We start from the raw sequence: 12,639 nt of genomic DNA, 5'->3' as shown, positions 1-12,639 counted from the left end.
CAGAGACAGTAGATCTAGCTGGTCTGTCATAATATTACAGAGACAGTATATCTAGCAGGTCTGTCATAATATAACAGAGACAGTAGATCTAGCTGGTCTGTCATAACATAACAGAGACAGTAGATCTAGCTGGTCTGTCATAATATAACAGAGACAGTAGATCTAGCTGGTCTGTCATAATATAACAGAGACAGTATATCTAGCTGGTCTGTCATAATATTACAGAGACAGTAGATCTAGCTGGTCTGTCATAATATAACAGAGACAGTAGATCTAGCTGGTCTGTCATAATATAACAGAGACAGTAGATCTAGCTGGTCTGTCATAACATAACAGAGACAGTAGATCTAGCTGGTCTGTCATAATATAACAGAGACAGTAGATCTAGCTGGTCTGTCATAATATAACAGAGACAGTAGATCTAGCTGGTCTGTCATAATATTACAGAGACAGTAGATCTAGCTGGTCTGTCATAATGTTACAGAGACAGTATATCTAGCTGGTCTGTCATAATATAACAGAGACAGTAGATCTAGCTGGTCTGTCATAATATAACAGAGACAGTAGATCCATGTCATACAGGAGATTTCTCAATTGTTTCTCAATTGTTGACATTTAATTTTTTTAATATACAGTGCATTCGGAAAGTATTCAGACCCCTTGACTTTTACCACATTTTGTTACAGCTTTCTGTAACAAAATTGATTACATAATTTCCCCCTCAATCTACACACAGTAACCCATCATGACAAAGCAAACATTTTTGACATTTTTTGCAAATTCATTAAAAATTAAAACAGAAATATCACATTTACATAAGTATTCAGACGCTTTACTCAGTACTTTGTTGAAGCACCTTTGGCAGTGATTACAGCCTCAAGTCTTCTTGGCACACCTTTATTTGGGGAGTTTCTCCCATTCTTCTCTGCAGAACCTCTCAAGCTCTGTCAGGTTGGATGGGGAGTATCGCTGCACAGCTTTTTTCAGGTCTCTCTAGAGAAGTTCGATCGGGTTCAAGTCTGGGCTCTGGTTGGGCCGCTCAAGGACATTCAGAGACTTGTCCCGAAATCAGTCCTGCATTGTTTTGGCTGTGTGCTGGAAGGTGAACCGTCGCCCCAGTCTGAGGTCCTGAGCGCTCTGGAGCAGGTTTTCATGAAGGATCTCTCTGTACTTTGCTCCGTTCATCTTTGCCTCAATCCTGACTAGTCTCCCAGTCCGTACCACTGAAAACCATCCCCACAGCATGATGCTGCCACCACCATGTTTCACCATAGGGATGGTGCCAGGTTTCCTCCAGACATGACACTTGACATTCAGGCCAGAGTTCAATCTTGGTTTTATCAGACCAGAAAGTCTTGTTTCTCATGGTCTGAGAGTCTTTAGGTGCCTTTTTAAGTATGCTCTCTCTAATTCTCTCGTTCTCTCTTTCTCTCTGAGAACCTGAGCCCTAGGACCATACGTCAGGACTACCGGGCATGCTGACACCTTGCTGTCCCCAGTCCGCCTGGCCTTGCTGCTATTCCAGTTTCAACTGTTCTGCCTGCGGTTACGAAACCCCTACCTGTCCCAGACCTGCTGTTTTCAACTCTTAATGATCGGCTATGAAAAGCCAACTGAGATTTATGCCTGATTATTATTTGACCATGCTTGTCATTTATGAATATTTTGAAAATCTTGGCTCTCTCTAATTTTCTCCTTCTCTCTTTCTTTCTCTCGGAGGACCTGGGCCCTGGGACCATGCGTCGGGACTGCCGCCCGTGGTGACTCCTTGCTGTCCCCAGTCCGCCTGGCCTTGCTGCTATTCCAGTTTCAGCTGTTCTGCCTGCGGTTATGGAACCGCCACCTGTCCCAGACCTGTTGTTTTTCAACTCTTAATGATCAGCTATGAAAAGCCAACTGAAAATTATTCATGATTATTATTTGACCATGCTTGTCACTTATGAACATTTTTGAACATCTTGGCATAGTTCTGTTATAATCTCCACCCGGCACAGCCAGAAGAGGACTGGCCACCCCTCATAGCCTGGTTCCTCTCTAGGTTTCTTCCTAGGTTTTGGCCTTTCTAGGGAGTTTTTCCTAGCCACCGTGCTTCTACACCTGCATTACTAGCTGTTTGGGGTTTTAGGCTGGGTTTCTGTACAGCACTTCGAGATATTAGCTGATGTACGAAGGGCTATATAAAATAAAATTGATTGATTGATTGATTTTGGCAAACTCCAAGCGGGCTGTGGCTGTTATGTGCCTTTTACTGAGGAGTGGCTCCCGTCTGGCCACTCTACCATAAAGGCCTGAATGGTGGAGTGCAGCAGAGATGGTTGTCCTTCTGGAAGGTTCTCCCATCTCCACAGAGGAAGTCTGGAGCTCTGTCAGAGTGACCATTGGGTTCTTGGTCACCTCCCTGACCAAGGCCCTTCTTCCCGATTGCTGTTTGGGCGGGCAGCCAGCTCTAGGAAGACTCTTGGTGGTTCCAAACGTCTTTCATTTTATATTAATGGAGGCCACTGTGTTCTTGGGGACCTTCAACGCTGCAGAAATGTTTTGGTACCCTTTCCCAGATCTGTGCCTCGACACAATCCAGTCTCTGATCTCTACGGACAATTCCTTCAACCTCATGGCTTGGTTTTTAGACAGGTGTGTGCCTTTCCAAATCATGTCCAATCAATTGAATTTACTACAGGTGGACTCCAATCAAGTTGTAGAAACATCTCAAGGATGATCATTGGAAACAGGATGGACCAGAGCTCAATTTTGAGTCTCATAGCAAAGGGTCTGAATACATATGTAAATAAGGTTTCTGTTTTAATTTTTTTAATACATTTGCAATACTTTCCAAAAACCTGTTTTTTCTTTGTCATTATGGGGTATTGTGTGTAGATTGCTGAGATTTTTTAAATAATTTAATCGATTTTAGAATAAGGCTGTAACGTAACAAAATGTGGAAAAAGTCAGTGGGTCTGAATACTTTCACAAGACACTGTGTATTGTTGTTGTTATTGTTCAAACATATTGTTAAGTTTATGTAATACTTCATATCCATCGCTTGGCAACAGTGGCAACCACCCATTTATGCCAATAATGCATCTATTGAATTGAGAGAAAGATACTTTTTCCCCTTTGAGTGGTTCCTTCATATATCTCCCTGTCTCGCTCTCACACTCTCTATGTCTCGCTCCCTCTCTCACACTCTCACTCACTCAGAGTAATCAGTATCATAGAGCAGTCACACATTGACATAGCCAGCAACACACACACACATGACCAAAAGCCACCCCAATTACACACACTGGCCTCTGCCTGCCTGAGCAATTTATTATTATTTTTATAAAAAAATATATTTGACCTTTATTTAACTAGGCAAGTCAGTTAAGAACAAATTCTTATTTACAATGACGGCCTAGGAACAGCGGGTTAACTGCCTTGTTCAAGGGCAAATTCTAAGTCAGACAGACAGACAGACAGACAGAGACAGACAGACAGACAGAGACAGACAGACAGACAGACAGAGACAGACAGAGACAGACAGAGACAGACAGACAGACAGACAGAGACAGAGACAGAGACAGAGACAGAGACAGAGACAGAGACAGACAGAGACAGACAGAGACAGACAGAGACAGACAGAGACAGACAGAGACAGACAGAGACAGACAGAGACAGACAGACAGGCAGACAGGCAGACAGGCAGACAGGCAGACAGACACAGAGACAGGCAGACAGGCAGACAGGCACAGAGACAGACAGACCCAGTTCAGAATGCTGAACACCGTCTCTGCCTGGTGGAACACAGTGAGGACAGAATGTTGAGTGTTCCAACAGAACACCAACTTCAATTCAACAGAGAGAGACAGTTGGGCTGCATCTCAATACTCTACAATGGCTTCCTCTCCTCTCCTCCATCAAGTCCTTCAGGAGGAGAGCGGAGGGATAGAAGAATGGAAAGAAATAATGTGTGTGAGAACGCGTGTGTCTGAGCTGAGGAGGACTGTAGGGGTGGTTCAAAATGGATCCAGTCCAAATACTGAAGGAATTGAGATACAGCCCAAGTCCAAAGTGGAGGCTACACGGGAAGTGATGCAACAAGACAGGAAGCAGTTCCTGCCAGAAGAGAAAGTGGTGTCTCTGTGTGTACGAGTAAAGTGTGTGTGTGTGTCTGTGTTACCTCTTTCCCGGTGAGGACGTGGCGTGCCAGTTTGACTTTAGCGAAGTTGCCCTTGCCAATGGTCTTCAGCAACCGATAGTTACCGATGTGAGGGGTCTCCTCCGCCGTCGTGGCAACCGAGTTCCGACATCGCGGCATGCTGGGACGGCCCCCCGCCTTGGTGTCCTGGTAGAATGGAGGGAGGGAGAGGAGGGGAGAGAGTTGTATAAGTACAGGGATCATTAACCAGATTAAGCCGAGGGACAATTTTTCATTGAGCGGAATCTACTTACAAAATAATTGGTAGACTGCAAATTGACCGCAAGAAACCCAAACCGATATTTGAATGAAGCATTAGATGATCTCAGACCTTGCTAACATATGTATACGATCACATACACTGACTATACACAATGGGCCAGGGATACTGGCCCATGTTGACTCCAACGCTTCCAGTTGGCTGGATGTCCTTTGGGTGGTGGACCATTCTTGATACACACAGGAAACTGTTGAGTGTGAAAAACCCAGCAGCGTTGCAGTTCTTAACACAAACTGGTGCGCCTGGCACCTACTACCATACCCTGTTCAAAGGCACTTAAATATTTTGTCTTGCCCATTCACCCTCTGAATGGCACACACACACACACACACACACAATCGTCTCACGGCTTAAGAAATCCCTCTTCAACCTGTCTCCTCTTCATCTACACTGATTGAAGTGGATTGAGCAAGTGACATCAATAAGGGATCATAGCTTTCCCCTGGATTCACCTGGTCAGTCTATGTCATGGAAAGAGCAGGTGTTCTTAATGTTTTGTTCACTCAGTGTAGATCTCTCTATTTTGCGTGGGAATACAGAACAGAATTCTTTGGAACAGATTTGATCAACTAAAATCAATTGTACCTGATTAGCTGATGTTTTCACATTTCTTTTTTGGTCTGAAAACTTGGGCAGCCAAATAAAAATCACCCTTGGGCAGCCAGTTGGGGAACCCTGTTTACCCTCGGGCAGCCAGTTGGGGAACCCTGTTTACCCTCGGGCAGCCCGTTGGGGAAACCTGTTTACCCTCGGGCAGCCCGTTGGGGAACCCCGTTTACCCTCGGGCAGCCAGTTGGGGAACCCCGTTTACCCTCGGGCAGCCAGTTGGGGAACCCTGTTTACCCTCGGGCAGCCCGTTGGGGAACCCCGTTTACCCTCGGGCAGCCCGTTGGGGAACCTTGCTAACCCTCGGGCAGCCCGTTGGGGAACCCTGTTTACCCTCGGGCAGCCCGTTGGGGAACCTTGCTAACCCTCGGGCAGCCCGTTGGGGAACCTTGCTAACCCTCGGGCAGCCAGTTGGGGAACCTTGCTAACCCTCGGGCAGCCCGTTGGGGAACCTTGCTAACCCTCGGGCAGCCCGTTGGGGAACCTTGCTAACCCTCGGGCAGCCCGTTGGGGAACCTTGCTAACCCTCGGGCAGCCAGTTGGGGAACCTTGCTAACCCTCGGGCAGCCAGTTGGGGAACCTTGCTAACCCTCGAGCAGCCAGTTGGGGAACCCTGTTTACCCTCGGGCAGCCAGTTGGGGAACCTTGTTAACCCTCGGGCAGCCAGTTGGGGAACCTTGTTAACCCTCGGGCAGCCCGTTGGGGAACCCTGTTTACCCTCGAGCAGCCAGTTGGGGAACCCTGTTTTAGGACATCATCTGTAACAAGAATGAAACTTTATATTTTGTTGACAACCACTAAAATAAACAAGTAAAACCTGAAAAAAAGCACAACAGAGAGACAGGGAAGCTGTAGGGACAGGGAAGCTTTTTACCAAAGATACTAAGAACTCTTAACAGGTTTCACCTATTCGTCTGGAGTTTACCACACTGGAATACTCACAGACACTCACATCCTAGACTAACAGAACACTGACAAGTTTAGACCCTCCTAGACTAACAGAACACTGACATGGTCAGACCCTCCTAGACTACCAGAACACTGACAAGTTTAGACCCTCCTAGACTAACAGAACACTGACAAGTTCAGACCCTCCTAGACTAACAGAACACTGACATGGTCAGACCCTCCTAGACTACCAGAACACTGACAAGGCCCTCCTAGACTAACAGAACACTGACAAGGCCCTCCTAGACTAACAGAACACTGACAAGTTTAGACCCTCCTAGACTAACAGAACACTGACAAGGTCAGACCCTCCTAGACTAACAGAACACTGACAAGTTCAGACCCTCCTAGACTAACAGAACACTGACAAGTTTAGACCCTCCTAGACTAACAGAACACTGACAAGTTCAGACCCTCCTAGACTAACAGAACACTGACAAGTTCAGACCCTCCTAGACTAACAGAACACTGACAAGGTCAGACCCTCCTAGACTAACAGAACACTGACAAGGTCAGACCCTCCTAGACTAACAGAACACTGACAAGGCCAGACCATCCTAGACTAACAGAACACTGACAAGTTCAGACCCTCCTAGACTAACAGAACACTGACAAGGCCCTCCTAGACTAACAGAACACTGACAAGGCCCTCCTAGACTAACAGAACACTGACAAGTTTAGACCCTCCTAGACTAACAGAACACTGACAAGGTCAGACCCTCCTAGACTAACAGAACACTGACAAGTTCAGACCCTCCTAGACTAACAGAACACTGACAAGGCCAGACCCTCCTAGACTAACAGAACACTGACAAGTTTAGACCCTCCTAGACTAACAGAACACTGACAAGGCCCTCCTAGACTAACAGAACACTGACAAGTTTAGACCCTCCTAGACTAACAGAACACTGACAAGTTCAGACCCTCCTAGACTAACAGAACACTGACAAGTTCAGACCCTCCTAGACTAACAGAACACTGACAAGGTCAGACCCTCCTAGACTAACAGAACACTGACAAGGTCAGACCCTCCTAGACTAACAGAACACTGACAAGGCCAGACCATCCTAGACTAACAGAACACTGACAAGTTCAGACCCTCCTAGACTAACAGAACACTGACAAGGCCCTCCTAGACTAACAGAACACTGACAAGGCCCTCCTAGACTAACAGAACACTGACAAGTTTAGACCCTCCTAGACTAACAGAACACTGACAAGGCCAGACCCTCCTAGACTACCAGAACACTGACAAGTTTAGGCCCTCCTAGACTAACAGAACACTGACAAGTTCAGACCCTCCTAGACTAACAGAACACTGACAAGGCCCTCCTAGACTAACAGAACACTGACAAGGCCCTCCTAGACTAACAGAACACTGACAAGTTTAGACCCTCCTAGACTAACAGAACACTGACAAGGTCAGACCCTCCTAGACTAACAGAACACTGACAAGGCCCTCCTAGACTAACAGAACACTGACAAGGCCCTCCTAGACTAACAGAACACTGACAAGTTTAGACCCTCCTAGACTAACAGAACACTGACAAGGTCAGACCCTCCTAGACTAACAGAACACTGACAAGTTCAGACCCTCCTAGACTAACAGAACACTGACAAGTTCAGACCCTCCTAGACTAACAGAACACTGACAAGGTCAGACCCTCCTAGACTAACAGAACACTGACAAGGTCAGACCCTCCTAGACTAACAGAACACTGACAAGGCCAGACCATCCTAGACTAACAGAACACTGACAAGTTCAGACCCTCCTAGACTAACAGAACACTGACAAGGCCCTCCTAGACTAACAGAACACTGACAAGGCCCTCCTAGACTAACAGAACACTGACAAGTTTAGACCCTCCTAGACTAACAGAACACTGACAAGGCCAGACCCTCCTAGACTAACAGAACACTGACAAGGCCAGACCCTCCTAGACTACCAGAACACTGACAAGTTTAGGCCCTCCTAGACTAACAGAACACTGACAAGTTCAGACCCTCCTAGACTAACAGAACACTGACAAGGCCCTCCTAGACTAACAGAACACTGACAAGGCCCTCCTAGACTAACAGAACACTGACAAGTTTAGACCCTCCTAGACTAACAGAACACTGACAAGTTCAGACCCTCCTAGACTAACAGAACACTGACAAGTTTAGACCCTCCTAGACTAACAGAACACTGACAAGGTCAGACCCTCCTAGACTAACAGAACACTGACAAGTTTAGGCCCTCCTAGACTAACAGAACACTGACAAGGCCCTCCTAGACTAACAGAACACTGACAAGTTTAGACCCTCCTAGACTAACAGAACACTGACAAGGTCAGACCCTCCTAGACTAACAGAACACTGACAAGTTCAGACCCTCCTAGACTAACAGAACACTGACAAGTTTAGACCCTCCTAGACTAACAGAACACTGACAAGGCCAGACCCTCCTAGACTAACAGAACACTGACAAGGCCAGACCCTCCTAGACTAACAGAACACTGACAAGGTCCAATTTGTAAGTCGCTCTGGATAAGAGCGTCTGCTAAATGACTTAAATGTAAATGTAAATGTCAGACCCTCCTAGACTAACAGAACACTGACAAGGCCAGACCCTCCTAGACTAACAGAACACTGACAAGTTTAGACCCTCCTAGACTAACAGAACACTGACAAGGCCAGACCCTCCTAGACTAACAGAACACTGACAAGGCCAGACCCTCCTAGACTAACAGAACACTGACAAGGTCAGACCCTCCTAGACTAACAGAACACTGACAAGGTCAGACCCTCCTAGACTAACAGAACACTGACAAGGTCAGACCCTCCTAGACTAACATAACACTGACAAGACCCTCCTAGACTAACATAACACTGACAAGACCCTCCTAGACTAACAGAACACTGACAAGTTTAGACCCTCCTAGACTAACAGAACACTGACAAGTTTAGACCCTCCTAGACTAACAGAACACTGACAAGTTTAGACCCTCCTAGACTAACAGAACACTGACAAGGTCAGACCCTCCTAGACTAACAGAACACTGACAAAGGTTAGAACCCAGACTAACAGAACACTGACAAGGTTAGAACCCAGACTAACAGAACACTGACAAGGTTAGAACCCAGACTAACAAAACACTGACAAAGGTTAGAACCCAGACTGACAGAACACTGACAAAGGTTAGAACCCAGACTAACAGAACAATGACAAGGTTAGAACCTAAACTTTGGTCACAAAAATTGTGTGTGTGAGTGATCTGGGCAGACAGGTGACAGGTGACAGGGATCAGGGTCAGACGGTAGCTGGCTCCAAGGACATGAGACACACTGCACACGAGACCAGACACCAAGAGAAAGGGAGGGAGACAAACAGACAGAGCGAGAGAACTGATGGTGTGTATGTGTGTTCATACAAGGGTAATTCAGTGTAAGAAAACACACACTTGATGTTCGGCACAGCAGAGGGCTGATAAAAGTTAGGAACCAATATATACAGGCAGTTAGGAAAGCTAAGGCTAGCTTTTTCAAACAGAAATTTGCATCCTGTAGCACTAATTCCCAAATGTTCTGGGACACTGTAAAGTCCATGGAGAATAAGAGCACCTCCTCCCAGCTGCCCACTGCACTGAGCCTAGGAAACACTGTCACCACCGATAAATCCACTATAATTGAGAATTTCAAGAAGCATTTTTCTACAGCTGGCCATGCTTTCCACTTGGCTATCCCTACCCCGGCCAACTGCTCTGCACCCCCCACAGAAACTTGCCCAAGCCTCCCCCATTTCTCCTTCACCCAAATCCAGATAACTGATGTTCTGAAAGAAATGCTGGTGATTCTCTGATCCACCTCAACGCAGACGACACCATTCTGTATACGTCTGGCCCTTCTTTGGACACTGTGTTAACTAACCTGCGGATGAGCTTCAATGCCATACAACACTCCTTCCGTGGCCTCCAACTGCATCCTTCACTCATGCTGCTAAACATACCCTCGTAAAACTGACTATCCTACCAATCCTTGACTTCGGCGATGTCATTTACAAAATACCCTCCAACACTCTACTCAGTAAACTGGATGTAGTCTATCACAGTGCCATCTGTTTTATCACCAAAGCCCCATATACTACCCACCACTGCGACCTGTATGCTCTCATTGGCTGGCCCTCACTTCATATTTGTTGCCAAACCCACTGGCTCCAGGTCATCTATAAGTCTTTGCTAGGTAAAGCCCCGCCTTATATCAGCTCACTAGTCACCATAGCAGCACCCACCCGTAGCACGCGCTCCAGCAGGTATATTTCACTGGTCACCATAACACCCACCCGTAGCACGCGCTCCAGCAGGTATATTTCACTGGTCACCCCCAAAGCCAACTCCTCCTTTGGCCACCTTTCCTTCCAGTTCTCTGCTGCCAATGACTGGAACGAATTGCAAAAATCACTGAAGCTGGAGTCTTATATCTCCCTCACTAACTGTAAGCATCAGCTGTCAGAGCAGCTCACAGATCATTGCCGCTGTACATAGCCCATCTGAAATAGCCCATCAAACTACCTCATCCCCATATTGTTATTATTTTTGTTTTTCTCCTTTGTAACCCAGTATCTCTACTTGCACATTCATCTTCTGTACATCTATCACTCCAGTGGTAAATTGCTAAATTGTAATTATTTCGCCACCATGGCCTATTTATTGCCTGACCTCCCTAATCTTACTACATTTGCACACACAGTATACAGATTTTTCTATTCTGTTATTGACTGTACGTTTGTTTATTCCATGTGTAACTCTGTGTTGTTGTTTGTGTCACACTGCTTTGCTTTATCTTGTCCAGGTCGCAGTTGTAAATTAGAACTTGTTCTCAACTGGCCTACCTGGTTAAATAAAGGTGAAATTAAATAAATAAAAGACACACACACACGACAACTGTGGGCATCTGAACAAGAGAGAGAGAGAGAGGTCCCTCTACAGCTGTAGCAGCAATCAGACCTTTTAGAGGACAGCCTCTGAACTCAATCCCAGTTCAGATGAACAAACCAATCTGGCTAATCCAGCCTTTTAGAGGACAGCCTCTGGTGTATCACACAAACAACTGTATTTCTGACATCATCATCCCTAGGACATGTTATTGAGGTCCTGCTGGAGTGTGTGTGTTCCTTGGGGTGTGCTTGACGTCAACACACGCACACAGGAAGACACACACACACTCACACACTCCCTCTCCTACCTTATTTGCTAACTAGACTCACATTCTGTTCAGCACCTCTCTCTGCCACCTCTTTAATTATGTGTGTGTGTGTCAAAGAGTTGTGTGTGTGCGTGTGTGCGTGCGTGTGTCAAAGAGCTGTGTGTGTGTGTGTGTGTGTGTGTGTGTGTGTGTGTGTGTGTGTGTGTGTGTGTGTGTCTGTGTGTGTGTGTGTGTGTGTGTGCTGACTGTCCTTGTTGCTCATGTCAACATTAGCTAGACTGGTGAGAGGAAGTTACAGCACTATCCTCATAACACTGATAAGAGCTGTGTGTTTGTGTGTGTGCATCTGTGTGTGTTTGAGAGAGCGGTGTGTGTGTGCATCTGTGTGTGTTTGAGAGAGCGGTGTGTGTGTGTGCATCTGTGTGTGTTTGAGAGAGCGGTGTGTGTGTGTGCATCTCTGTGTGTTTGAGAGAGCGGTGTGTGTGTGTGCATCTGTGTGTGTTTGAGAGAGCGGTGTGTGTGTGTGCATCTGTGTGTGTTTGAGAGAGCGGTGTGTGTGTGTGCATCTGTGTGTGTTTGAGAGAGCGGTGTGTGTGCATCTGTGTGTGTTTGGGAGAGCGGTGTGTGTGTGCATCTGTGTGTGTTTGGGAGAGCGGTGTGTGTGTGCATCTGTGTGTGTTTGGGAGAGCGGTGTGTGTGTGTATTTTATAGTGCGACTCTTGCAACATCCTCTCTAGCTCTCTCCACAGTCTCCGTCTCTCTTTTCCTCTCTCCCCCCTCTCCATCTCGCTGTCTCTCTCTCCCCCCTCTCCATCTCGCTGTTTCTCTCTCTCCCCCCTCTCCGTCTCTCTCTCTCTCCCCCTCTCCATCTCTCTCTCCCGCCAACCTCTCTCCGTCTCTCTCTCTCCCCGTCTCTCTTTCCCCCCCTCTCCGTCTCTCTTTCCCCCCTTATCCGTCTCTCTCTCCCCCCTCTCCGTATCGCCGTCTCTCTCTCCCCCCTCTCCGTCTCCCTCTCCCCTCTCCAGCTCTCTCTCCCGCCCCCCTCTCTCCATCTCTCTCTCCCACCCCCCTCTCTCTCCCCCTCTCCGTCTCCCCCCCCCCCTCTCCGTCTCCCGCCCCCCTCTCGCCGTCTCTCTCCCCCCCTCTCCATCTCTCCGTTTCCACCTCCCGCCCCCCTCTCTCCGTCTCTCTCTCTCTCTCTCCCCCCTTTCCGTCTCTCTCCCACCCCCTCTGTACTATTGTGCAGAATTTTCTCCTCTTTCGTTCCTTAACAGCTGCACGCCAGCCACACACACACACACAAACAAACTCACCTGTTATAATTATAGATGTGCAGACAATTGCTGTCATTGTTTTGTTCTCACATTACTTTCAGCTAGCTAGCACTGACTCATAACGCTAGTTACAGCGCTGAACCAAGACACACACACACTGAGCTGTAGTA

At 47.1% G+C, this 12,639-nt stretch overlaps 1 protein-coding gene across 1 annotated transcript in view; it reads right to left on the bottom strand.

Moving 5' to 3' along the window:
- mark2b (MAP/microtubule affinity-regulating kinase 2b) overlaps positions 1-12,639 on the bottom strand; it is a 94,457-nt gene that overhangs the window by 59,132 nt on the left and 22,686 nt on the right. Inside the window, exon 2 of the mRNA XM_055901565.1 lies at positions 4,160-4,324. Coding sequence (XP_055757540.1) covers positions 4,160-4,324 — 165 coding nt within the window. The remainder of the gene's footprint in view (positions 1-4,159; positions 4,325-12,639) is intronic.

This window comes from Salvelinus fontinalis, chromosome 36, assembly GCF_029448725.1.
Source record: "Salvelinus fontinalis isolate EN_2023a chromosome 36, ASM2944872v1, whole genome shotgun sequence".
In the NCBI taxonomy this organism is placed as follows: Eukaryota; Metazoa; Chordata; class Actinopteri; order Salmoniformes; family Salmonidae; genus Salvelinus; species Salvelinus fontinalis.
Note: the sequence above shows the minus strand (reverse complement) of the source record. Positions and strands in the feature narration are given on the sequence as shown.